General features: G+C 57.7%; 1 protein-coding gene and 1 long non-coding RNA gene across 4 annotated transcripts; one reads left to right on the forward strand and one right to left on the reverse strand.

The window, feature by feature from the left end:
* Positions 1–4,696: 4,696 nt before the first annotated feature.
* Positions 4,697–23,785, forward strand: LOC100730982 (interferon-induced GTP-binding protein Mx1-like). Of its 3 annotated transcripts, none has more exons than XM_063224578.1 (14): positions 4,697–4,715; positions 7,518–7,652; positions 10,511–10,703; positions 11,659–11,796; positions 12,966–13,120; positions 13,770–13,908; positions 14,439–14,637; positions 15,868–15,946; positions 16,897–17,019; positions 17,369–17,510; positions 19,365–19,523; positions 20,549–20,625; positions 21,292–21,537; positions 23,219–23,785. In XM_063224578.1, the coding sequence occupies exons 2-14, from the start codon at positions 7,542–7,544 to the stop codon at positions 23,447–23,449; spliced, it is 1,992 nt and encodes a 663-aa protein (XP_063080648.1). In that variant the 5' UTR covers positions 4,697–4,715; positions 7,518–7,541; the 3' UTR covers positions 23,450–23,785. The 3 variants fall into 3 exon arrangements, with proteins under 3 accessions (XP_063080648.1, XP_003463958.4, XP_013001518.2); XM_003463910.5 differs by lacking the exon at positions 4,697–4,715 and adding an exon at positions 5,258–5,403; XM_013146064.3 differs by lacking the exon at positions 4,697–4,715 and adding an exon at positions 5,312–5,462.
* Positions 17,354–21,293, reverse strand: LOC134470446 (uncharacterized). Its single transcript, XR_010039326.1, has 2 exons — positions 19,673–21,293; positions 17,354–19,252 (listed from the first exon to the last, which is right to left on the reverse strand). It is a non-coding gene; the product is annotated as an uncharacterized LOC134470446 (long non-coding RNA).
* Positions 23,786–25,678: the final 1,893 nt, after the last annotated feature.

Raw genomic sequence — 25,678 nt, forward strand, 5'->3', positions numbered from 1 at the left:
ACACTAGGGACCACATAATCCAGCTGAGGGCCTGCATCCCGCAGCAGTGTCCTCCATGAGTCCAGCTCCTGGAGCCCATGACAGTGTCTGACACAATCTGCACAAAGGACCTGCACTATGAGGGCCCAAAGGGCAGTGGTAGACAGACAGTCTGTGCCCACGAGATGGAGGAGCTGGGCCAGCAGCCTGCAGATCACCGGAGCCAGGAAGCAAGGCTCAGGGTAAGGACCAGGGCTCCCCTGAAGAGAACCACCACCTCCCCAGTGATATCGAGGACACTCAGTTCCACACCAGAAACAAATAATCGAGTTTAAGACCACAGTAATAAGATTGTAGCGTGTGCAAAAGATGAGAAGTATAAAACATAAGAGGCCTTTCTACTGAGAACGGGGAGAGAGAAAACCAACCCCCCCCCCCCACCACCACTAAAGTCTGGCTTTCTCTGTCTGGAGGACACGTGGAGTGGAGGCACATAAGTAGCTTAGGTTTAAGGTGGTGCCTGAGGGGCATTAGGGATGCTCAGGTATCTCATTGGTATTCATTCTCCCCCACCCCCCAGGCAGATTCCTAGGGGTGGGGAAGATAGAGCCACAGGTAAATTCCCAGGGGCAGGGAAGACCAAGCTTTGTTCCACCTCTAAAGCTCTACCAGCTAGTGTCCTGTCTGGGCCAAAAGCCTTTCACACAGTATCTTGACTAAATAACCTGATTACACACATGAATCTAAAACTACATTCAGATCATATCAAGGAGCTATTGCAATCACAAGCCTTGCTTCCCATTAACTTTCCACAGCAGGGCAGCACTGTGAAATGCCCCAGGGAATCTCCAGCACGTCAGACACCCTCTTCCCTTCTGGTGAGAGTCCTCAGGCATTCTTCCGTTTTCCTTTTCCTCCTCAACAGCCACCTTCTCCTCTGTTGCATCCTTGCAATTCACAGCTCCCCTGGGGCCACCCCTCTGGCCAGAGGCTTCACATCTCCCTGCTGGCTCTGCACTCTTAATTCCCAGTGTAGAGCTGGCCAGAAGCCCTCCCCAGTAACCCCGCTGGTAACTCTCTCCACTGCTTGCTTGATCTCTGGGCCTTAAACCAACCTATCATTAGGTGCTGAAATCCAGAGGCCTCACCAGCTCCATGAGTATGTCCTTGTCACTGCTGTCCTCCACAGGACACCGACTGCCCTCTGCAACCCAGGCAGCCTCTCTCTGAGGTGGGCGTGTCTCTAGTGTCCTCCAGGGGACTTTGCTGTTTTCTTCTGTTTGTCCACCTGAAAAATCGTAGCATTAGGTCTCAGCACTGGGGCACTGTCCCCTTGGCCTCCCCCTTCAGGAGCTGGGGACGCTGGTCTCCTGCAGGTAGCCAGCGTTACCAGGACATCTGGAGTCCCAGGACTCCCGTCTCTCAGCTCTTTTCGTCCTCTGCCTGGAGAGCCCAGCCACTCTGCCACAGGCAATTCCAGCTCCCCTCTGCCCCCCCAAGGCCTTCTCTCCTTCTGTCTCCTTAGAACCCTAAAGTCTCTGTCCATGGGATAGGTCCCAGTCTCTGTCCCCTCGCTCTGTCATCAAGGCCTCCTGCCCATCTTCACCTGCTTTCTCCGCCCCACACCTGGGCTCCCTCCTGACCCTGATCCTGAGTGGGATGCGGGCTCCCCCTCCAGGAGGGGCAGGGAGAGGGCGCCAGCCACACTCCTGTTCCTTGCTGCCTGTTTGACGGTTGCCACATTAAACCCCACCCCGGGCATGGGTCCTGGTCAGCCTCACCGGTCACTCTCAGTCTGCCCTGCTCCAGACCCCCTCACAATGTTTCTTCCTCTCTGCCTTCTGACTCGGGGTGGCGGAGCTGTGCACTGTGAAAACACCAGAAGCACCCCAGAAGATCGCTGCCATGATTCACCTCAAGTGCCACACGGTACCCCAGGGACAGACGTGCCTTGTGCGGGCCATCAGTTTTCTGCTGTCCACGGTGTTACTGGCCTTGGACTCGGCCTCCCGAGGGCTGGTTCTCTAGGTGAAAGAAAAAAACAAGTAAGTCTAGGGACTTGGTCTGGAAAAGGACTCACCAGACATGAGAACCACACAGACTGTTCCCAGGCTGGCCCCGGGTGGCTGTGGTCTAGTTGGGGCAAAGTTAGGGCGATGGTTTAAAGAAAGAGAATGAGCTTTAGTGACACAGTGCGGCCTCAGTAGACATTGGGAAACCAGGAAAATGGCCAAAAGCTGGATCTCTGGATTCTAGTGCCATCTCCAACCGGATCTCCTCTGTGAAAGGGAAGCCAGAGGAGCCCTGTGTCTCTGCTCTTATGAGTCTATGCCAGGACCCTGGACTGGGGAGCTCCTGTCACACCCCGCAGGCCCCCAGCATGTGACATGGACACATGTCACAGACCCCTGCTTCCCACCAGCACCTTGCTGGTGGGGATCTGCACCTCCCCACGCCCCATGTGGTGCCCACCTTACCTGATAACCACAATCCCACCCCTACCCGGTCTCCGGCGCCAGCTGACAGGGCTCTGTCCCGTGCTGTGTGTCTGTCCCTCCATCCGTGCCAGCTCCCACCAGCAATCATGACCCCAGCAGGGCTGAGATTGGGAACCCAGTGAGCGCCCCACTTCACTCAGGGCCTCTGTTCCCCTTAAGGAAGTGTCAGGTGGGGCTGGAGCCTCATTATGGCGCAGGTCCCTTCTCGGGGACAGATGTGTTGATGCACAGGAAGGCTTTTCCGTGTCTCTGAGCATCCTGTGAGTTAGGGCAGTTTATTAAATCCAGTGTAATTTGTTCTGGCTGGGAGGGGTGCTTCTACGGCAGCCTGTGTCAGGTCAGTCTATAGCCCCTCCCTCCCCACGGAGACATTTGTCCCTCAGCAGTGGCCTTGTGAGGGATCTCATCAGCTGGACATGTTTCACTGTGGCTTTTGGATTCTTCCAGAAGGGCTTTCTGGGCGTCACTCTGGGTGGGGCAGTGAGGAGGCCGTGGTGTTAGCTCCATGCCTGGGGTTCAGCGCCACCTCTTATGTCGTTTGGGTCTCTACGATGCTGTTTTGTAAGCAGTCAGCTTCAGAAGCGAGGTGGTGGCAGTGCCTGGGCATGCTGGGTGTTCCCCTGCAGGAAGTGTTGAGAAATAGGGTGCCGTCCCTGCAGAGTGGGAACAGATGGCAGGGCTGATCTCTGTTCAAGGCCAGAGATGTTTGCACTCAGTTGGAGCTGGGCTTCTGTTTCCTGGGTGAAGCAAAACCATCCTCACTGCTGGATGCACACGGGTGTGAGTGCCCGCTGTGGGAAAGGGGAGCCTCTCTCCTCACTGGTGGGGACAGCCGTGTCCTTGGTGGGTGGGGCTTCAGACTGGGTGAAACCCACTCCCTGCTTGCTGTGATGCCCTTGTGTGTGACAGGCAGTGAGTTATATGGAAATATCACAGGCAGGCAGGCAGGCCGGGCTGGGCCCTGAAGGAGCCTGTGCAGAAACCCAGAGACCTCACAGCCTTAGAGGACACAGACCTGAGATCTGCTGTGGGCCAGATCTCAGGACAAAAGCTCCAATAAGTACACCCACAACCTAAGGATAAGCATGAGGGATTGATACTCTGATTAGGTGTGGATCAGCAGAGGAAGCCAGGAGTCCCCAGCCCAACCCCTGCAGGAAGATTCAATGCTCAAAGCATGCCTGGTTGCTATGGGACTTAATTTCCCATTTGTCCTCGATTTAATAATTTTCACCTGTGCAGTTAATCTTATTGGCTGACCCTCATTCTGCCCCACCTCATGCCCACCTAGCAAGCTCCCATGATTTCCCACCCATTGAGCTGCCTCACTTTGTGGTTTTGCTCTGTAAAAGTCCTTAGAAAAGACAGAGTTAGGGCCTGGGATTTAGCTCAGAAGACAGAGTTAGGGCCTGGGATTTAGCTCAGTGGCATAAGCGCCTGCCTGGGCAAGCGTGAGGTTATGAGTTCAACCCCCAGAACCATAAATGAAAAAAGACACAGTCCTTGGCAAGCCACTGGGGACCCTTCTGTCTCTCTCAGACAGAAGCTTTCTTTCTCTCAATAATATATTCTGCTTTTAGCCTCCTAGAATTCTTTGATTTTAGATAACACGAACTGGTACCATACATGGATGGGAGTTTCTTCCCCTATAGCAGATGTGTGTGTGTGTGTGATAATGGTATGCAGGTTCCTGTGATCTGTGGTAAACTCCTCCCATGGAATCACTGCTCAGGACTGGAAGCTGGGGCTTGTTCCAGATCAGCACTGCTGCTGGAGTGAGGTTTGACCCTGGGGATGAGTGGTGTCCATGGCTCCATACACAGTGACCCTGGAAAACCGGCCCGTGCTCCTCAGGGCACTGCCAGACGGTGCCACTACTAAAGGGGATCAGGTCCTCACATTGGGGCCAGGGAGGGACTTCCAGGCAGGTGAGGCTCTCAGTGTAGCCCTGAAGGAGGCGCCTGGACCAACCCAGAGGGATCAATGCCAGCAAAATGCAGCTGGGCACCTCCCTGTCTGCCCTCCCAGGCCTGGCCCAGGCTGTAACCCCTTGTGTTTCACGTGGCCTAGCCCTTCTGGAGCCTGTTCTGGAAAGAGCCCTGTTTGTGGGTATCAGGCTGTGCTGGCCTGGTGTGTGGAGCTCACCCGCGGTCTGCATGGCAGCAGCCCTGTCCTCTGCAGAAAGCCCCAACCCCTGAGCTCAGAGCTCAGGGACGGTGTCACTCCAGATCCTGACTGGTAGGTGAGGTCCCCAGGGAGCTTGGCGTGGGCTCATGGGAGCTCTTAGGGGAGCAGGGCTTCCCCATCAGACCTGGCCTGGGCTGCTGGACCCCAGGAATGGCAGTGCACAGCACAGGGACCTGGCCACTGTGACCCTCCCACCTTGCCTCCCAGCGCTGAAGTTTTGGTGATCTAGGCTTTCTGGGTTCCTTGGACCCCGCCCAGATGGGGGAGCCGCCCTCAGTCACTGCAGACCTGAGAACTGTGCTGAGTTTAGGGCACAGAGCTAAGGCTGCCAAAAGCCTAGGAACTCTGAGGGCACTGCAGCCTCTTAAGATTATGCGACCCTGATTGCTTTTGGTTTCTGTTTCCTTGAGGCTCAGGGCCCCCTCCAGCTCTGGTAGGTTTCGGTTCTGCTCTGGCCCCGCCTCCTGCTCTAGCGGGTTTCTGTTCTGCTCTGGCCCCGCCTCCTGCTCTAGCGGGTTTCTGTTCTGCTCTGGTCCCGCCTCCTGCTCTGGTGGGTTTTGGTTCCGCTCTGGTCCCGCCTCCTGCTCTGGTGGGTGTGTTTTGCTCTGGTCCCGCCTCCCTTGGGCTGGTCACAGGCGGGGGTTTCCAGAATGAGCACAGTAGGTGTCACTGCTTTCAGCCTGGGTAGTGTAGCCAGCTTTGTGCTAAGCTGAGCCCCTCAGCCACTGCCCAGGAACCGGTGAGTGTCACTGCCTAGGGGCTCCAGGACAGCACAGGAGACCCTCTGGAGGAGGGGTGGTAAGGACATTCCCCGGCGTGGGGTGCTGGCGCCGGGTAGTGATGAGAGTGATGGGGACATGGGTGATGCCCTTTGCGGGCAGATTTCCTTGGAGCAGCCCCCAGCTGGGCTTTCCTGCCACAGGAGGGCAGGGATCAAGGCAGGGGATCCTCGGGGCCTGGGTTGGGGGTCCCTAGCGGGCTTTGGGTCACTTGCTGTTACTGAGTCCCCAAACAGAGTCCCCACTCTGTGCAGCATCTGGAGCCTGGAAAGCTGGAGGGGAGGGGACTGAAGGATAGCTGGGGTCCCTAGGGAGGGCCGGCAGTGTGGTGCAGGGCAGAAATGCCCAGCTCACTGTCCTCCCTGCCTTATGGCAGGAGACTCCAGGGAGACAAGGAAGGCAGGCTGAGGGCATGGGCAGAACTGAGTCTTCAGCTGCCACCAAATTCCTGAGTTGTGGCGGGGATGGTGGAGGTGGTGGTGGTGGTGGTGGTGGTCGTGGTGGTGGTGGTGAGGGGAGTCCAGGTGCTGCTAAAACCTTCCTCACTCTGGGGACCACTAACTGCCCAGATGGGACTTTGGGATTATCTGACCCACTGGGAACAGAGCTCTTCCTAGGAATCAGGGTTCCTGGTGTTAAGGTGCTCAGCCACCCCTTTCCTTGCCCCAAGTCACCCAAAGGGATCCTGGAAGGTATGAAGGCATGACCTCCCTGCTCAGGACCTCCCCACCCTTCTTCCCCACCCCAAAGCTCCTCACTATTACCTGGGAACATTCAAAAGCCACTGGATCCTGAAGACTGGAACCTGTCGGGGGAAGGGGACACAATTCTATTCTGGGGGGAGCCAGGGTGCCAAGGGGGCAACACCCAGCATCTGTGGCCTGGCCATGCCTGCCAGGCAGGAGGCCTCTCTTCAGGTGGAGCCTGTTTGGGGTCTCTCAGGGGACTCTTTGTGCCCTTCTGGTCTGCCCAGGCACCTCTGTCCAGTGCTGCTTCAGGTGCCCACAGGAAGTCCCCACTGAAGAAATCCAGTGGGAAGGGCAGCCACCCCCCCACCTGCCCAAAGACAGCAGGAGCCAGCAGGGGTGGAAGGAGGCAGCCCTGACTCTGGGGGTATCCTGCGGGAATCTGCGGGCACCCCTTGGCCTATGCACATGGGACGTGCAGCCAGGAGGGGAGGAACACTGGCTAGAAGAGGGCTGGGAGGTGCCCTTGCAGTGCTTCTGTAAGCTCGGGGTACAGAGGGACCACTGAGAAGCAATGTGGGGTGGGGGTCAGTGTCACCCTACTGGACTCCTCCAGGACCCAACAGGAACTGGCTGTGCTGAGTCCTGTGAGCCGGCACCCTGGTGCTCGTGCATAGAATGAGCACATAGATCAGGGGGTTGCTCAGGGCACCCCACTCCTGCACTGTGCCCTGAGTGCACCCTGAGGCACTCACGGCAGACAGGAAGCGGGGTGAGGGGGAAGTAAAAGAGGTTGGGGCACCGTACCCACCAAGGCGTGCCTGCAGTGACCTGTCTCCTCCAACCCTACCCACCCCCTTTAACACCCATCCTGTACCCTAATAACAGCACCCACTGGGCAAACCTTTCAACTCAAGAGCTTTGGGGTGCATTTCAGATGTAAATCTCATCTATGAAGCAAACCATAGGAGGCAGTAGACTCCCCATGTTCTGTCTGGCTGCTGGGTGCTGGCCTTGGGACCAGAGATGTCACTTCCCAGTGCTTGAAGGCCACCAAGGCACTGCTGCAGAGAGGCAGACGGGGGCCTTGGGAATACTAGGTCTTCCTGCTGGCCAGAGGAGAGGGAGGGATTTGGGGAAAAGATTTCCAGACTGCCACCACCCGTGGGTCTCCCTTGTAACTGCTTGTCTCTCAGTCACCAGTCTACTGACCCTGACACAAGGGAGGCTTCCCACGGTCCCTTTCCAGATGGAGCTATGAGGGTGATGCCACCCTGGGCGCACATACTGGGGTTGGAGTGCAGAGGGGCTGCTGCAGGGTCATGTGTGGGATGCGCCCTGGCCACCTCCTAGGCTGCACTCATGGGCTGTTTCTGTCTCTCTTTAAGCACAAGTGAAAGAGGAGAAAGAAGATGGAGACAAATCATTCTCCACAGGAAGCCAGGAAGCACCGCGTGGCCCCTGCGCCCAGCCATCGCCTGCTCATCGAAGATGCTAACAAAGGAGAGAAAGCCCCTGCCATGGTAAGGTGCCCTCAGGGTGTACAGGAGCAGGGTCCACCTGAGGGGTACAGTGCAGAAGGCCAAAGAGAAGGGCGCGGTGCTTTGCTCAGTGGATGGAGCTGGGCTGAATGCCCCTGGGGCACCATCATGGTGGGGAAAGCGGGTGAGATGCTGAGAACCAGCTGGACGCAGGCCCAGGGGGCAAGGGCTGGCCTTGTCCACGCTGTGGACTGTATCTGATGGCATTCCCTATGAGGTCTCTTTATGACATTTCCTCCCTGAGGACCCACATGGTATCCCATTTCCTACCATCGAGACCTATTTTTGGTGGGAACTAAACATGGGCTTGGGAGCAAATCCCTCCAGCTGTGGTCGTGACGCTGCCCTTTCAGCTGTGTGATCTCGGGGAGCCTTTCCCCACTCAGCAGCCCGGTTTTCCGTGTGTAAGAGGGCATCAAAGAGCACATGGTTATGGAGAGGAGGAAATGCCATTGATATCAGGCCCCAGGAAGTGTATGATAAAATGTCCTAAGCCCTGGCCCACCAGCCCATTTCACATTATCTCATTTTCTAGGTAATGGTCAATAGCTTTGCAGGGACATTAATAGCAATCAGAGACCAGGGAGAACAGCCACCTTCTCTCCATCTCTGTAAAGTCCCTATCTTGCAAGCCTTTCTCTTGCTGGGCTGTGACCTTCAGGGTGGGGCAGGGTGAATGCACAGCCTTGTGTCAGTCAGCTTTGTGTTGCTGTAACAAAAAGCCCTGAGATAATGAACTTATAAAGAGAGAAGTTTTCCCTAGCTTACAGTGTCAAGGTTTCAGCCCCTGACCAGTGGACTTTGTTGCTTTGGGCACCTGGTGGCATGGGGTGGCAGGAGTGTCACAGAGCTAACTGGACACCAGAGCATGGCTGGAAAACAGAAGTGAGAGAAGGGAGGGGCTGGCGTCTTCTTGTCCATTTCAACCTCCTCTGCGCAGCGATCCTGGAGTCCTCTCCTTGGGCTACCTCTTTGTTGGGCGCAGGCGCTCAACATACCATACCCCAGCCGGGACTAAGGACCACGCCAGCTTCCACAATGCGCTACGTCCCTCTTTAAATTAGCCAACCCGTGCACACCCCGCGCTCACTCCGTACTCTGTGGCAACTCCTGATTGGCCACAGCTGGATATAGTAGCCAGAGCCTACATCCCATTCCCGCCCTGCTTCCTTGTGGCAGCCTGTGATTGGTCACGGCCAAATATATAAACCAGAGCCCACATAAATAAACTAACAGTTAACTGTCATCCACAAGAGTGTCTCCTGTCTCCTGTTTCATTGGGGCTGCGCCGGTCACCTCTTCAGGTTTTCTGCACTCCCAACAGTGCCAGGATGGGACCCAGCCTTCCCCACCTTGCTTTTGGGGGTCCTGTCAACTCCAGGCAGGAGCAGCCACTCACATCTGCACACCTTGGATGCAGAGGCCTCTTCCCATCCAGCTGGCCTCTGATACCGGAGCTCCACCGCTGCGGGGACAGAGAAGGGCCTCAAAGCGGGGCCAGGGTGGAGGGTTCAGGACTGCAGGTGCTCAGCCTGCCCGCATCCTCGCACCTGTGGTTTGCCGGGCTGTGCTGTGACAGCGCCCCTGCGTGAGTGTCCCGTGTGCTCTGGGAACGAGGCAGAGCTCCTCACCCTCAGGGGTCTCGTGTGCCAAGTTGCACTGTCCTCCATTCCCAGGAAGATCAGAAATGGTGGCAGAGGCTCTCACAGGGAGAAGGCATCTTCTAGCAGCCCACTCACCTTTTATATTTAACATGTGCACAGCAGAGCCATAATTCAGGCAGCTTGTACCACTGACGGTACAAACAGACCCAGTCACTTTCATTGGTCGTCTCAGGACTAGTAATTAGACTAATAAAAAGCTGCCTCCTGGTCCATGGACCACCAAGGGCTCCAGATGGCAAGGACATGTTGATGTGATGTGTCAGGCTTGGGAATGCAACACCCGTATTTGCTTTCTGTTTGAAGCGCTTGTTCTCTTTTTGCCCTTTCTTGATATTCGGCCTTCTTGGGTGAGTCCTGGGTATTTCAGGAGTACTTTCCCCCGTTTGGCATATAAACAACCTCAGCATCTTGTGATACATCTTTAATTAACATCAGTTTCTTTCCTGATAGAAACCACCTTCTGTGTGGTACCAGAACCTTCTGAGCTCACGCGTGCATCTCTCCCCCATTTTGTTCTGCATCTTCCTCTCCTTTGTATCAGAAGCCCCAAGACACACAGCTGTTGTTTGTATCTGAAGAGTCAATCATCGATGTTCTTGCTTGCTTTGCTGTCTTCTGCTCACCATGAGCTGCTTTTCTTCCATGAGCCACTCTTCCTTGCAGCCAGCCAATTATGGACTGAAACCTCTGTGAAGTGAGCTAAATAAACCTTTCTTCCTTTAACTTTGAGGACTGGGTATTTTGTCTCAGCGATGAGAAAAGTAACCAAGACAAATACCAGCAACAACAAAAAATTTACTGGAAAAACTATTGTCATTGTCTTCACGTTGCTGCTGTTTCTAATTAGAAGTCTGCTGTCAAGCTTGTCTTTGTTCCTGTGTGTGCCATTTATCATTCCTGTCTGCTTTTACACTTTCTCTTTATACCTGGCTTGAAATGTTTCAATGTGATAGGTTGTTACGTGTTTTATGGTATATTTGAGAGTCATGTAGTTTTTTGGACCTTTGGGATCCCAGTTTTCATCAGTTGAGGACTTTGTGCGCATTATCGTTTCTTCAAGTTTTAAAAAAAATCTTTCAGTCCTTTTTGGAATTCTGGTAGCCTGTGTATAGCTGACTGTCTTTTGCGTGCCTCATGGGCAACACAGAAGAGGTTCTGCGTTTTCACCTCCTCCAGGTGGCTGAGAACAACCTCTGCAGGCAGTATGAGGAGAAGGTGCGGCCCTGCATCGACCTCATCGACTCTCTGCGGGCCCTGGGCGTGGAGCAGGACCTGGCCCTGCCCGCCATCGCTGTCATCGGGGACCAGAGCTCGGGCAAGAGCTCCGTGCTGGAGGCTCTGTCGGGAGTCGCCCTCCCCAGGGGCAGCGGTGAGAACTGAGTCCTCTTTAGTCAGGTTGAGCTGCCCAGACTGGGGGAGGGCTCTGAAAGGACCGAAGAGGTCCTCACACAGCTCTGGCACAGCCAGTGCACCAGCAAGGCTGCATGGTTGCAGCCAGCCAGCCCCTCACCTGCTGTACCTGGCCTTTCCCCTGGGCAGGGTCCTGGTGTCTCTGCTACTTCTCAGAAGGGCACCAGGCATACTGGTAGGGAGTCCACCCTTCTTAGCCCTGCTTGAGCGGCCTCCCTCGAGGCCTTGGCTCCCATACAGGTGGGGTGAGGGCTTCTGCAGAAGCATTTGGGGGTGACCGTGCAGTCACTGCACCAGTTTCTATGGGCTCCATGGAACCTGCCGTGTGGCAGGTCTGAATAAAAGGACCGGGCCCCAGCAGTGCCGTGTACCTGTGGGTGACCGTCCTGAGCCCTCCCTGGGCAGGTAGATTGGCACTCAGGTCAGTGGTGCTGGTTAGGTGCAAAACCGGGGCGGTGGGTGAGTGAAGGCTCAAAGGAAGAGGTGGAGCCCAGCTGAGAGGGCAGAGCTCAGGGTGCCGGGAAGTGAGAGACCAGTGGGGCAGTAGCGAGCTCAGGGAGCGGCTCCTGGGACCGTGCTGGGGAGAGTGGTGAGTGGGGCATGTGTCGGGGACCCCGGAGGACAAGTGCAGGTGCTACAGGCATTGTCACTGCCTTTGCCCCCTGACCTGGCTGCAGGACAGTGGGAGGACACAGGAAGTCTGACCAGAGTGGTGGTTTCCATCCATGAGGAGGAGTCACTTGGATTCTAATTTCAAATGTAGAGGCCTGCGGTCCCCTCACTACCCGTCTGGTCTCAGGGCATCTGAGGGGAGCCAGGGTGGTTTTTGTGTCCAGCCCCTTGCTCCAGAACTGCGTGAGTGTGGGCAGTGCTGGTCACAGGCCCCATGTGGACTGACGTGCATGTGGCCCCAGGCCTTGTCACCAGGTGTCCTCTGGAGCTGAAGCTGAAGAAGCTGAGGCCGGAAGAGGAATGGAGAGGCAGCATCAGCTACAGGGGCAAAGAGGAGGCCATCCCCGATGCTTCCAAGGTGGAAGACGCGATCCGCCAAGGTCAGTGCCTGGCGCGTCCGCCGTTAGCAGGATGCTTGCTCCAGCCGTGACGGGCCTCACTCTGTCCTTTCCGGGCCTATCCTCTGCCCTTGGGGTCTCCCCATAGGCCCCCAGCAGTTTGTCCCATGAAGGCAGGGGCTCCACGCAGGAGACCAAGCCCCCCGCAGTGCCTGTGGGCTCCATTGGTCAGTCACTCGGTATGACGTTCTGATGGCCCTGTCCACACCCAGCTGGGGGGATGGGCTCCCCTGAGAGGGGACAGAGCAGAGCAGGCGGGAGGCAGCCTGTGTGCCCAGGAGTGATGGGGACCGTAGAGGTGGGCAGTTCATGGCAGACGCAATGGTGTCAGTCAAATGACAGGGGTGTTTCCTCGGTCAACAAGCATTGGCCAGGCTCAGAGCACTGCTGGGCTGGGGGCTGGGTCAGGAACCACGTCTCCTGTTTCTGTCTGTCTGTCTGCCCTGAGTGTGGCTTCTGTCCCTGCCACTCATAGTGGAGCAAGCAAGTCCACGTTCTGCTGGCAGGACAGTGATGAAGCCCTGTCACTACCTTCTGCCACCTTCTAGATAGTGCTGGTGGTATCTTGGCATGTGTCTGGCCTAAGCTCAATGTCGTGACAGCAGCTCCCAGTCACGGGAGTCTGAAGACAGTCCACAGCTCCCCACCCCCACCATCACTGTCACTTTCCATCCATGCTCTGGATCTGGGCCAAGGTTCCAGCCGATGGGGACATGAATGTGGACAAAGGGCATCAGTGGGCAGTTGGACCAGGCAGTTCCCATTCCAGGGCACTGGAGCCCAGAACCTCTTACCAGGATGCCCACAGCCAGGGCTTCCCCACCCTGGGTCAGCTGCAGCTGCAGTCTGGGGGATCCCCTGCATGTCCACTTTCTCCATCTCCTCCCTGGGACTGTCCCCTCAGTATGGAGGGAGGCACATGGGGAGTCTGGGCGCCACTGGGCTCTGCTCCGGGGGGGGTCCCTGTGGACGGCGTCACCACAGTACTGGCCACGGCTTGGAAAATGCCAAGCGGTGTTCTGAGGAGTGGCTCAGGTTTGCTGTGATTATGGAAGACGGACTCGGCCCGGAAAGAGCTGCTGTCGGAGCCCGGGAGGCGGCAGCACAGCCCTGCTGACACCCCTCTGGCTTTGCCCTTTCCTCTCTTCCAGCTCAGGAGGAGATCGCTGGGCCGGACGAGGGAATCAAGGACGAGCTCATCAGCCTGCTCATCAGCTCCCCTGATGCCCCGGACCTCACGCTGATCGACCTCCCCGGGATCACCAGGGTGGCTATCGGCGCCCAGCCCTGGGATATCGGTAACCAGGTGAGGCCTCAGATGCCCTTCAGAGCTGGCTTGGGGCGCAGGTGGCAGCACCTAAGGGCAGCCATGAGTAGGGCTGTGTGGAGAGGGACGCTCAGGGGTGTGGTAGCCTCGGAGAGGCTGGGCTCGGCAGCGCCTCTGCACTTCCTGGTGAAAGTGAGGCAGAACAGGGAATAGATCTCCGGTTTCTGTGTTTTGTCCCATGACTCCGCTTTGGCTGCAATTCTGTCCTGGGCCCCTCCACCAGGGCGTGTGGCGAGAATGCCCCTCTGCAGGAGGAGTGCAAGATGCGGGCGTGGAGGGGACTCGGGGATGGGCAGATCGCAGCCTGTGGACACAGGGTTGGGGGAGGAGCCAGGGGCACTCTGGGCATCGTGTGTCCACCATGACCACCAGATCTGAGATTTCAGGGAAATATGGTAAACAGCTCAAACTTCACAATCATCCCTGACCCCTTAGCTGCTGTCACAGCTGCTGCTTTGCTGTCCTCGGGCTTGCAGGTGCCACCAGGATAGCCTTGGTGGGGCAACTTCTCTGACCTTACTTCCCAGTGTGGAGACTCCTGGAGTCCAAGACTAGAACAAGCAAATTCAAGGTCGGGGAGACCTCACATCTCCCTCCTATCTCAGGCCTGTGGTGCCATTTTTCACAGGTCAAGCAGCTCATTATGAATTACATTGAGAAGGAGGAGACCATCAACTTGGTGGTGATCCCCAGTAACGTGGATATCGCCACCACGGAGGCCCTGCGCATGGCGCAGGAAGTGGACCCCAAAGGGGACAGGACCATAGGTGAGGAGCAGGGGCTGATGTGTGTCCATGGGAGATTGTGGGAAGTGCCCCTGAACCCAGGGGCTCTGCACACGCAGAGGGAGGGGACCTGCACCCCACTGGAGGAATTGCCAAGCTGCCTGCAGCACCAGGAGAGGGTGAGGCCTCTGTGTCCCTCGTTGACTACTGTTTGCCTGGTTCCCTCAACTGCTCTGTGTGGGTGGCACAGGGCAGTGGAGGGCATGAGGGGCATTGGGCTCACTGGGAGTTGAGGTAGGGGGAGCTGGGCAGATACTGCAGGGGTGCAGGGATGGAGAGGAGGGTCTACCCCACCCAGGACTGGACTGGAAGGGAGGTCGGAAGAGCCCGAGGTACAGGCAGGCCCCCTTGTCTCCTGTCTGCCTAGCGGGGCTCTCTGGTTGGGACTCCACTTGCGTGAGGCTCTCCAGTTCTGTGGTACCTAGCCCAATGCCCCTGGAGCTGGAGCAGGGGCTGTGTTGCCCTCTATCCAGGGACTGCATGCATTTCCTGAGTGCGAGTCTCTGGCGCAGGAATCCTGACGAAACCTGACCTGGTGGACAAAGGTGCGGAGGACAAGGTGTTGGATGTGGTGCACAACCTGTCGTGTCCCCTGAAGAAGGGCTACATGGTGGTCAGGTGCCGTGGGCAGCAGGACATCCAGGAGTGTCTGAGCCTGGCTGAGGCCCTACAGAAGGAGCGCTCCTTCTTTGAGGACCACGAACAGTTCAGGTGCGCTGTGCTTTGCATCCTGGGCCAGTGCCACCGGGGATGCCTGTGTCTGCCAGGGAACCTTACCTGGGAGGGTGGATATCGGGGGTGTGTGGGAGTGTGAGTGTGTAAGCAACTGTGTGTTAAGAGGGCAGGAAAGAGACAGAAAGACAGACAGATAGACAGTGTTTGCTTCCTGGCAATGTCATGAAGCTAGCCTGGAAAAATAAAAGGGGACTTTACAAAATATTGCAAAATCAAGACAAAACACGGGTGAAAATGAGGCGGGGCTGCAGCACAGTCCTTTAAACAGTGCAGTGCTGGAACCGGAGTGCACACAGAGAAGGAGGAACCCAGGGGCTGTGCATGGAAGAACCCACTGGGGTGCACACAAGCTGGAGTTTTCCAGCCTCAGGAAGGAAGAGGTCCCCCTTTGAGTTGCAGTGTGGTGGGGCCTTGAGGATGTGACGCTGAGCAATGTATCTCATCATAGCAGGACTTACACTGGTGACCCACTGAGTACCAGCCTCGGGCAGCTGCCTCATGGGGACAGCTGGGGCCGGGGCTGGGGCTGGAGCCGGGGCTGGGGCTGGAGCTGGGGTCAGGCTTGAGGAGGCAGCATAAGGTGGGTGTGGTGTGCAGTGTCCTCTCTGTCAGGTGAGAAGGCACTGGAGGACAGTGGTGACTATGAAGGCACCTGATACCCCTGAGCTGACACTAAAATGGTTAAAAAGGTCCATTTAACCTCATATATTTTATTTTGGTTTTGTGTTTTAAATGATGAGTGTGGAGGCCAAACCTTAGCACAGGTGTGCTGTGTTCAGCCTCCTGTGCTGTCACCCTGAAAGCTCCTGTCAACAGCAGGACAGAGCTGGGCAGCGTGAGAAGATGGTGCAGCCTCTGCTCTTCCTGTGTCCTGGTTTAAATTCCAGCCAGGGTGTCGGTCTGCTCCATCCTCCTCAGGCAAGGCTGCATTCACACGCTGCCCGCTCCTGTCTACGTGGAGGGCAGGAACACCTGCCTAGCACACAAATCAGCCGTGTACAGGTGTGCGTGCCTGGGGTTTTTGGAAACACTCTCCGTGCTGGGTTGGATGGGCTCCTGGAAGGATCTGAGCTGGCTCCCTGCAGCCACCATGCGCTCGCCTGCTCAGTGTGTGCTGAGGGTCAGTCTTGGGCCAGCCATTCCCTCGGGAGCACAGGATTCTCTCTCTCTCTCTCTCTCTCTCTCTCTCTCTCTGCTCTCACTCAGGGGGCTGCTGGAGGATGGAAAGGCCACCATCCCTCGCCTGGCAGAGAGGCTGTCCACCGAGCTCATCGCGCACATTTGTGTAAGTTGGGGCAGGCCCTGTGTCGTCCTGCAGGGGACCTGGATGCATGCTGAGCCTCTCCTGTGCTTGGTGACCCTGAGAGATGAGGTGGGGAGGCCTGGGCTGTGACCCTGGGATCTGGGTGTCTGGGCAGAGTTGGAATCCACATAGCAGACTGTGGGCAGGCAGCTCGTGGCACCAAGGTTCATGGGACCTTCTCTCCTCTCCGCCTGGTGCCAAGGGTAAGGTCCCCCTCCCCAAGCTAGGGCCCACCAGAGAGCAAGACCACATCTTGTGCACCATGATGTTGAGGGTGGCCCTCGCTGGGAAACCACAGCAGGAGGAGCTTCCACCCCTGTCGGACCCCAGCCCTGAGCCAGCCAGGCAGGCTGCTCTGTTACCCCTGCACTGGTTCCTAACCCCGAGCTCTGGTTTTCTTCCTGAGGCCCAATCTGGTATCCACACTGCTGTCTTCTTGAGTCTGGGGTGATGCTTGTGCCCTGGCTTCAGCTTTCTAGTGACTTGCACTACCCTGGCACCTGTCACATGGGAAGGGACAGTGTGGGCCCTACACGCAGCCAGCCACAGGGATGGAAACACAATCCCTGCTAGCTGTGCCCAGTTGAAAACAGCATGCAAGTCATAGAATCTGCGCTGGTCCCAAAGGCCACTTTTCCTGACAAAGAGCATCAGGCCACTGCCCCTGCAGAGAGACACCTGAGAGCTGCCCGCAGGGATCCTCAGCAGTCAGGGCACTGTGCAGTGGGCACTTCTGCATGCTCATGGCCAGGAGCTGGCACTGGAATCGTGGGCACTGGGGTGATAAGGCCCTGCTGTGCTCTCCGCCCAGGGCGATCATAAGGGGACACTGCAGTGTCCCTCGGACCAGGCAGCCCCTCTGCACAGCGTGCCCAGGCCACCCTTCTGAGTCCATACTTACAGGTTCCACCTTCTCTCTTTCTTCCCCACAGAAATCTCTGCCGATGCTGGAAAATAGAATAAGGGAGCAGCACCAGAAAACAATGGAGGAGCTGCGGAAGTACGCCTCGGACATCCCAGAGAATGAACACGAGCAAACCTTCTTCCTGATAGAGGTGAGGGCTGCCATGGCTGATGCTGGAGACCCCTGCATCTGCCCCGGCAACCTGTGCCCAACACCCGCTGTCCTCGCCAGCCTGAGGCTCCCCCACGCCCTGCCACTGGGTCCTGAGGAGGGGACTAGGGAGACAGAAGGCAGGGGGTCCTGCTCATGGCAGGGACTCAGAAAGGCCCTCACCATGGTCCCTATGGTCTGGCTGTGTCCCAGTCCCATGGCGTCCTTCTCCTGGTTCCAGAGGGGCCAGGAGGGGAAATGGCTTAGCCCCTGTAAGGCCCACGAGACCTCCAGGCCACCGCCACCCTGCCTGTGAACATCTTTACTGATGGACATTCTCTTCTTGGTAGAAAATCAAAGCATTTAATCAGGACATCAGCGCTCTGGTTGAGGGGGAGGAAAGTGTGGGTGTGGAAGACCCCCGGCTGACTGCCTGCCTCCGACAGAAGTTCGAACAGTGGGATTCCATGATCAAGGACCACTTTAAGAAAGGTGAGTGCCTCAGTGCCTTTCCACGCTGTCACTGTGAACCTCAGTGAGGGGAGTCACACAGGACAGGACAGAAGCTCGCTGCTCACATTGTGGGTGTCAGAGCCGCTGCTGGGTGTCCTGTGAGTCTGGGGCTCTGCCTCTGAGCCAGGGTGGTGACATCTGGCTGTGTGCTCACAAGGAGTGGTGGGCAGCTCTCCCTGGCTCTTCTGCCATCTGTGGTCTCTGTGGAAGTGCAGCCCTCGTGACTCCGAGTGGTGCCACACCTAGGCGAATGTCAGCGTCTAACCTTGGGGGAGTCACCGCTCAGGCCAGCATGCGGCGTGGTCTGTGAGGACACAGAGGAGAGTGCCGTGAATGGCGAGGAGCATGGCTGGAGTAGGAGCTGTCAACAAGGAAGCCAGCTCGCTGTGCTCCTTGCCACTAAATGAGGCCAACGGCACCCGTAACTGATTTCAAGGGACACGTAGTGTGTTGGTCAGCTTTGCGGTCGCTGATACCCACAATTCAGAGTGTGTGTGTGGGTGTTTCTACCAGGCTCACAGTTTCAGAGGGTTCAGGTCATGGTTAGTGGGCTCCAATGCAGAAATGTCGCAGCAGGAGGGCGTGGCAGGGCGAAGCTGCTTCATGGTGGTTAGGAAGCAAAGCACAGGGCAAGACAGAGCAAGAGCGAGAGAGAGGCAGAGTGGCCAGCGACCTCTCCAGGTGTACCCAGTGGCTTGCCCGGCAGCTGGATGTACTCAGCACTTTTCACTGATGAAATTAGTAGATTCACCCCCACAGTGCAGCACCCCGTGATCCTTCCACGTATTCAGGAGCCCGCTGTCCCAGACTGGCTGACCCCTAGGAGACACTGACTGGGTGTCACCATCCACCGTGGCTGCGGAGAACCTGTCCTCACTGCTCAGGGTGGTGGCTGGCACCGTGAGCTCCCTGCTCTCTGAGCTGGAGCAATGCTGAGGCTTCCTTTCAACTTGCCTCCTGTTGAGAACCCCTGTCTACTGCACATTCTGACGTGCTGGGGTTAGGACCCCAGCATAGGAGTTGTGGGGGACACACCGGAGTATGTAACACCATTCAGCATGGTGTTCTGTATTGAGCCCCAGAAGTACTGACACCTGGGGAAGGTGGCTAAACCTTGAAGCCCTGAATAGGAATGAGAGGAATCCCCGAGGCAGAGGAGCGCATACCCTGAGGTTCCTGCCTGTCAAGTGTGCAGACCCGCGACTCACAAGGACAGGGAGCAAAGGAGGGGCTGCAGGGCGGGACAAGGCAGCAGAGGCAGGGAGGGGCCTGTGGGGGTGGCGCTGGCCACCTCCGGGGCAGAGGGCTTGCTTGGCTCTGAGAACACGCCAAGTGTCCTGTGAGCACTGCCTTTGGCAGGCTGGGCTTTACTGTCTGAGAGTGAACCTCGATGTGAATTTCTAGTAGAGAAGAGGAGACCGGGTCTCCCTCAGCCTGTGTCTCATGCCAGGGCGCTCGTGCCCTGTGTGCCTGCCCCTGCCTCAGTTTAGGGCAGGCGACCTGCAGGTGGCCCCTGCTGGTGCTCCAGGTCATCCTGCATCCTAGAGGCCCCTGGTTCTGGGCGAGGAGCATTTGCCACCTGAGTCCTTTGTGTTTGGTAAAATCCAGTGGGTTTTGGAGAGGCTGCCCTCAGCTGCTCCTGGATCCGAGGTGCTGGCCGGGCTTGGGGAGCTGAGTGTCTTGACACTGCCTTCCTCACTGCAGTCCGAGGGAAGTTGTCCCTTGAAACAAATCAAGATTTATTTTTGAGGGAGAGATTGTTATCTGGGACTTATGGGGTTATTCTAAATTTGCTGCTGTAAAATCATGCCGGTCACCCCTTTCCTGCTGCAGGTTATGGGGGTTTACAAAGAGATGTCCAGAAATTTGAAAGCCACCATCGTGGCAGAGAGCTGCCTGGGTTTGTGAACTACCGGACATTTGAGACCATCGTGAAAAAGCTCCTCCAGGGCCTGGAGGACACGGCCGTGGCCCTGCTACACCAGGTCACGGGTGAGTGTGGCTCTGTGGGCGGGAGCAAAGGCGGCGGAACTTCAGAGGCTCCCCTGGGCATGTGCCACTCGGAAACCTATTCTCCGCTCCTGATGCCAGTGGGGGCCCCACAGGCCATGGCTCTGCCAGCATCTGGGGTTGGCACATACCTGGCTCAGTCCCCAGGACTGTCTCGGAGTTCCGAGCTTCTGAGCTCTATCCCAAGTCCTGAGTGACCCTTTTGTGAATCAGGGTCCCGTTGCCCACTGCTCGGATTTGGTAAGTCCCTGGCCAGCAGTGTGCGGCAGGGACTTGTCTGGTGTGTCACAAAGACGTGTCCTGGCCGAGTGTCAGTGGAGTGGAGTTGCACGGCCCTCCGAGGGTGCCCAGGCTTCGTCTGACCTTGATCGCCTAGGAGTTTCAGGGAGGCCTCATTGCGGGACATTGAGTGACAGCACTGGCCCCATGCCCCTCTTCTTATCTGATACTGTCCATCTGATGACCAGCATCATCCCAGCCACCCAGGGCCACCATGCTCACCTCCACGAGCGGAGGCCTGTGGAGCTGTCCCAACATATCCAGCCCACACCTGTGGTGTGTCTCTGCTGCAGGCCACTCTGCCTTATGCCTATGGTCACTTCAGCTCTCCAAGGCTCTGCTGAGGGGACAGCTGTAGGAGCCAGGAAGGGACAAAATGCCTGCACCCAGTGTGACTCCCCTCGGCATCGCTGTGGCCAGGGCAGGGTCAGAGCCCCCAAGCTGCCCACATCTCACCTCTGCTCACCTCTTCTTGAAATGTGTCACCTGCTGGATTCCAATCTGATGGATCTCTCCCCTCAGGCTCCTCTGCCGCCCTCCTCCCCAGATGTCACCTGCCGTTCCAGCAAAGCCCAGTCCTTCATGGCTACTAGAGGCAATAGGGATCAGGGCGTGTCCTCAAGGGATTGGAGGGGTGACAGGGTGGGGACAGAAGCCAGAGCTCCTGGCCTTTTAAGTCAGGCATGTTGCAGCCATCCATGCTCACCTACTTTTTCCTGTCTGATCAGATCTGGTTCGCAACGCCTTCACAGCGGTTTCTGAAAAGAACTTCAGCGAGTTTTTAAATCTGCATAGTACTGCCAAGGTAAACCCCAGGATGCAATGTGAGGGCAGAAGAAACAACCTGGCAGCAGGGCACGCCTTTCATGTACTGAGGCTTCTGAGCCTCCTGTCTGACCCTGGAGCACAGGACGCGGGGGCTCACTTGGGGCACTTCCCCATGGTGTTCCCACAGGGGCTCCAGCAGGCAGGATGGGGCTCCCAATGCAGTGGGGACCTGGGCTCTGCTGCCTTCCAGCCCGAGGCCAAGAGCAGCATCTTTCTGCCTGCAGCCTTGAGTGGACAAGTGGCGTGTCCTGAGGTGCAGGGACAATGGGGACATGGTCAGGACCAAGGGGTGCACTGTGGATCTGCAAGGTGGAGGTGTAGGCGCTCTCTGGACAGCTTTGTCCTCTTTGGTTGCCTTGGAAGCCAGGGACAGGATGTTGTGGGATGGGGCTGAGTCCAGCCGAGCCCTTCCTGTCTCCGTGTGCTCCCTGGGTGACGCCGTCACTTGCCTTTCAGACAGCAAACCCATAAGGGTGCAAAGAGAGAAACTGAGTCCTTGCTGAAGACACAATGGACAGGGCCCAGCCCAGGGTGTGGGGACATTCAGGTCGGGGCACCCCTGCTCCTGGCTCTTGGGTGATCAGTTCCCCGCAGCAGTGGGTCCACCTCCTGAGGACCCGTAGTCATCTGTCTCTTCCCGCAGGACAAGATCGAAGACCTCCACCTGGCCCAAGAAGAAGCGGCCGAGGCGGCCATTCGCATTCACTTCCAGATGGAGCAGGTCATCTACTGCCAGGACCAGGTGTACCAAGGTGCACTGCAGGATGTCAGGCAGAAGGCAGCAGCGCCCCAGATGCATGTCACGTTCCGCTTGCCTTCCAAGGAGTCTGCGACGTCTGAGGTGTCTGCAGCGTCCGAGATTCTCCAGCACTTAAAAGCCTACTGCAAGGTGTGTGTGCTCATGTCACAGACTTGGGCCGCTTCCTTCTCCCTTCTGCAGCTCCTGCGTCTGGGCTGCAGGGTTCAAGGTGGCGTCACCCAGCTGTGTGGCCCCGGAAGCAGTTCACCTCAGCCAGACCGAGGACTTAGCCTCCCACGGCAAGGGTGGTGCAGACCTTGGTCCCACCTGGAAGCCACTGCGTGCCGGCAGAGCACTGCCCGCACCCCTGCTGGCCATAACTGCGCGTGGCTAGGTGGGTGGAGGAGGCAGCTGGACTGCTTGGGGACCTGTGCAGATGGACAGGGGCCTCTCTGGGCAGCTCACTCGGCTACAGTGGGGCTTTGGGCTGCAAGGCACAGGTGTGGGGACACAGGTTGTGATGTCCCAGGTGGCATTGCTGCAGGGCGGTGCTACCTGGAGCCCTGGCCTGCAGCAAGGCTGGCTCAGTGGGCCTGAGGGCTGGCAATCAGCAGGAGTGACACTTGGAGTGACCACAGGGAGCCCCACAGCCCTGAGCCCAAGTGCACCCCCCCCAGGCGCTGCTTCCCGCCCCCTCCATGTGTCCCTGACCATGAGCTCGCTGAGGCCTGGGCTTCCTGTGCGCGTTCCTTCCTTGTCTTTACCGTGGCACAAAGGACAAGAGATATGTTTGTTTCACCACCTGACCACTTTCGTGCCACACCTCAAGGACAGGAAATCACTTCAGTTACCCTGCAGGCCTGTCCATTCCCCAGCATCTGCAGAACTATCCTTCCTGAACTTAAAACTGCTCCACTTGTCCTGTTAGCACGGAGTCCCGCCCCCTCCTCAGGCCTTGCCGCAGGGATCTGAGCCCTTAGGGACCCCTCAGTGCAGGCTGGCTGAGGTCTCTGAGCAGTATCCTCCAGCTTCTTCTCTGAGGTCACATGAGACGGAATTCTATACAGTGGCCGAGTCCCTGCAGACAGCTGTGTCTGCATGGCCAGCTGCCCTTTGCCAGCATCCTATGACCTGTCCTCTGTGGCCCTCGGGGACAGGCCAGCCTGGCTCTATTGTTCTGCCTCCTTTGCTGACCCTGCTGGAACTGTCCCTGGGTGCTTGTCACCTGCCTGGCTTTTCCTGAGCAGGTGGCCCTTGCCATATGCTCTGTGACTCACCATTCAGGGAGGTCAGTGACTGTGCTGTCTTTGCCTCCCAGAGGAAGAAATGCATCACAGAAGGGCAGTCGAACCTGATGGCCACCAGCACACGTCACAGCCCTGAGGTCAATGTGTGTCTGAAAGGGCGAGTGCAGGAGACAGATGGGCAGAGGAAGAGGCATGGGACTCTGTCCACTTGGGGACTCGGGTTCCTGCCTGGGGCTGTCACAAACAGCCTGAGGCTTGGCCCAAACAAGAAGGTGTGGGCTGTTCTCCTGGGGTGCAGGCGCATGTGAGGCCCCTCACTGTCACAGAGCAGAGCAAAGCTCACCTTCCTCCTTCCAGCGCCCAGATGATGGTCAGGGAAGCCAGGGACAGAGGCCTTTGCGCGTTACCCTTGCAGGGTCCTCCCGTGTCCACGCAGAGCCCCTTCTGGCCCCAGCGCCAAGAACATTTAGTTTGAACCCAGGCCAGGTTCTCCCTCCTCGGAGCCCTGGATCCTGTAATGCTAGCAGGGCCGGATCAGGGTCCCCTCCTGCATGATCTCACTGAGATCTGTCCTTGCTTTCCAGGAAGTCAGAGACAACCTGGGCAGGCAGATCCCCCTGATCATCCAGTACTACACCCTGCACCTGTTCAGCCTGCGGCTGCAGAACGCCATGCTGCAGCTGCTGCAGGACCAGGAGGTGTACGCCTGGCTCCTGACGGAGCAGACCAGCGCCAGGAAGAAGAGGAAGGTCCTGAAGGAGCGGCTGGAGCGACTGGGCCAGGCCCGGCGCCAGCTCGCCAGGTTCCCGGCTTAACCCAGGTCCCAGGCACGGAGCAGGAGGCCCCAGGCTCTCCAGAGGGTCTCTATGGTGTGAGGGACTTGCTCAGCAGACGCTCCGAAAGCAGAGGTCAAGGTGCACTCTCTGCTTTTTACGCAGTAGCTCATGGGGACCAGCAGGAGTGGGGACAGCAACTAGATTTCCAGTCCGAAGAGCTCAGAGCTCACCCTGGCAGCCTAACTGTGCCCTAGGCTCACTAGGCTCCATGAGGCAATTTTAGATGGCTCCTTCCATTTTCCAGCCTAAGCCCCACCCTTCCCAGCCCCTCCACTTGCCACCCTCCTGATCTGCTAATAAATCTTGCTGCCTGGATTGATGTCTCCGGGTTTTGAGTCTGTGTAACACAGGCTTGCCTGAAGATGCCCACAAGGACAGGTTGGGCAGCAGGGACAGCCAGGGAGGAAACACTGTGCTAAGGGACAGTGATGTGTGAGCTGTGTCATCCTTGGGACGTCCTCCACTGCCCCAGGCCATGTGATCAAGCCCAGGCTGGGAGACAGGTGATGGCGGCCCCGGGCTTGCCCCTACTCCTCCCAGAGCCTGGCTGCAGCCCACAGGTCACCCTGGCCTCCAGCAGGAGACCTACAAGAGGGAGGCTGATGGACTGGACAGGACTTGGGTCCTTGGACAGGAGAGGCCCTGCGTGAGGGAGCCCTGGAGTATGGGGACTGCAGGGCCTAGAAGGGACCAAGAGGAGGCTCAGGACCTGGGAGTACAGGATGCTTTCGGGGGGCACGCACAGGACAGTCACATGGGGGTTGGGGTGCTGTCTACAGAGACCCCGGAATGCAGAGGCCACCTCAGCACTGCCCACTCCCAGCGGGCGGTGGGGGTTCCAGCCTCAAGGGAGAATGGTGGCAGGGTTCTTGTCCCCCACCCACAGACCACACTTCCGACACTGGGGCTCTATGACCTTGATCTTCGGTTGGTTCCAAATCTGTTCACATGGGTGACATGGGCTGAGCCCTTGTTCAGGCTGGGGGTGGCGCCCCACGCCCTCCCCATGTGACTTGTCACCTGCAGGGGCTCAGGCCCTGGGACCCATGGAGGCTCTCATGGCCTGCAGCTCCGAGGAAGGGCTGCCCCGTCGTGTGGTAGAGCTGCTGACCCAGCCCTGGTGACCCTGCAGATACAGCCGTCCTACCTCACTGTCCACTTGACCCCAGATCCCCTCCTGGCCCAGCCCCAGCCCTGCCTCCTCTTCCCAGGACACCAGCAGAGGGCAGGGCCCAGGCGCTGGGCAGATCCTGCTCCGGGCAGTTCTGGTGGTACCCAGACAGCATGGGAAAATGGGGACCCTGGATCCCCAGAGGGGATGCACCTGTGGTGACCCGCTGTGATCACCCAGGGCCCATGTGTGTTCCACTCAGCCACAGAGAGCCAGTGTGGGGGACCTGGCTCACCCTGACTACCAGTGATGGCAGAAGCCCCTGTGCCCCTCAGTCAGAGCTCCAAGGGGTGCCATGGGGACCCCTGTGTGGCTCCTGCCTGGGAAGGGGCCAGCCCAGGTGGGCTCCAGTTGCCCCAGGACCACCTTGCCCAGAAGGCACCCAGGCCAGACCCTGTGCTGGGCCTGTCGTCTCTGGCATAGGTGCTCGACCCGGATGGTGGTGCTGATGTGGAAATCATTCCCAGGGTCTCCAGTGCTGGGGCTGCACCGCCAGAGCAGGTCCTTTGTGTCCAGGTTGGGAGCAGACAGAGCCATGGAACCTAGGGTCCCCACAACAGGTTTGGCCCCAGGAAGGAAGCTGAGCCGGGTACCAGTTCCCAGGTGCTGTCAGAGCTGCAGGAGGCGCTTGGGTCGGGCGCTGGCTCGGCCCTTCTGTGTCTCCTCGGGAGTGGCTGCTGCAGGGACGCAGGGGCTGGTGGTACTGGGGTGCAACTCTACCTCCCACTGGGGCACTCCAGGGTCTGTGGCTCAGAAGGCTGAGGCACCCTCAGCTCTGGGAGACGCATTTCCAGGGAGCCACTGGTAATGAGAGGGACATTCTCGCTGTTACCTTATTTTTTTAGTGTATGTTTGAAATACCTACCTGCAAGCATTGCAGTGAATTCAGCGACGCTCTTGAAGGAAACCACTTCTGCATGGCCATGGGGGGCTCTCATCAGCTGTGGCTGTTTTAAATCTTTTGCTTCCATCACAGCTGTATTTGTAGTCAGATTACAGAGGAGGCTGGAACCAGAGCTCCAGCTGTCTGATGAAAC

This window comes from Cavia porcellus, unplaced genomic scaffold, assembly GCF_034190915.1.
Source record: "Cavia porcellus strain 051 isolate PalLab524CR breed Dunkin Hartley unplaced genomic scaffold, mCavPor4.1 scaffold_15, whole genome shotgun sequence".
In the NCBI taxonomy this organism is placed as follows: domain Eukaryota; kingdom Metazoa; phylum Chordata; class Mammalia; order Rodentia; family Caviidae; genus Cavia; species Cavia porcellus.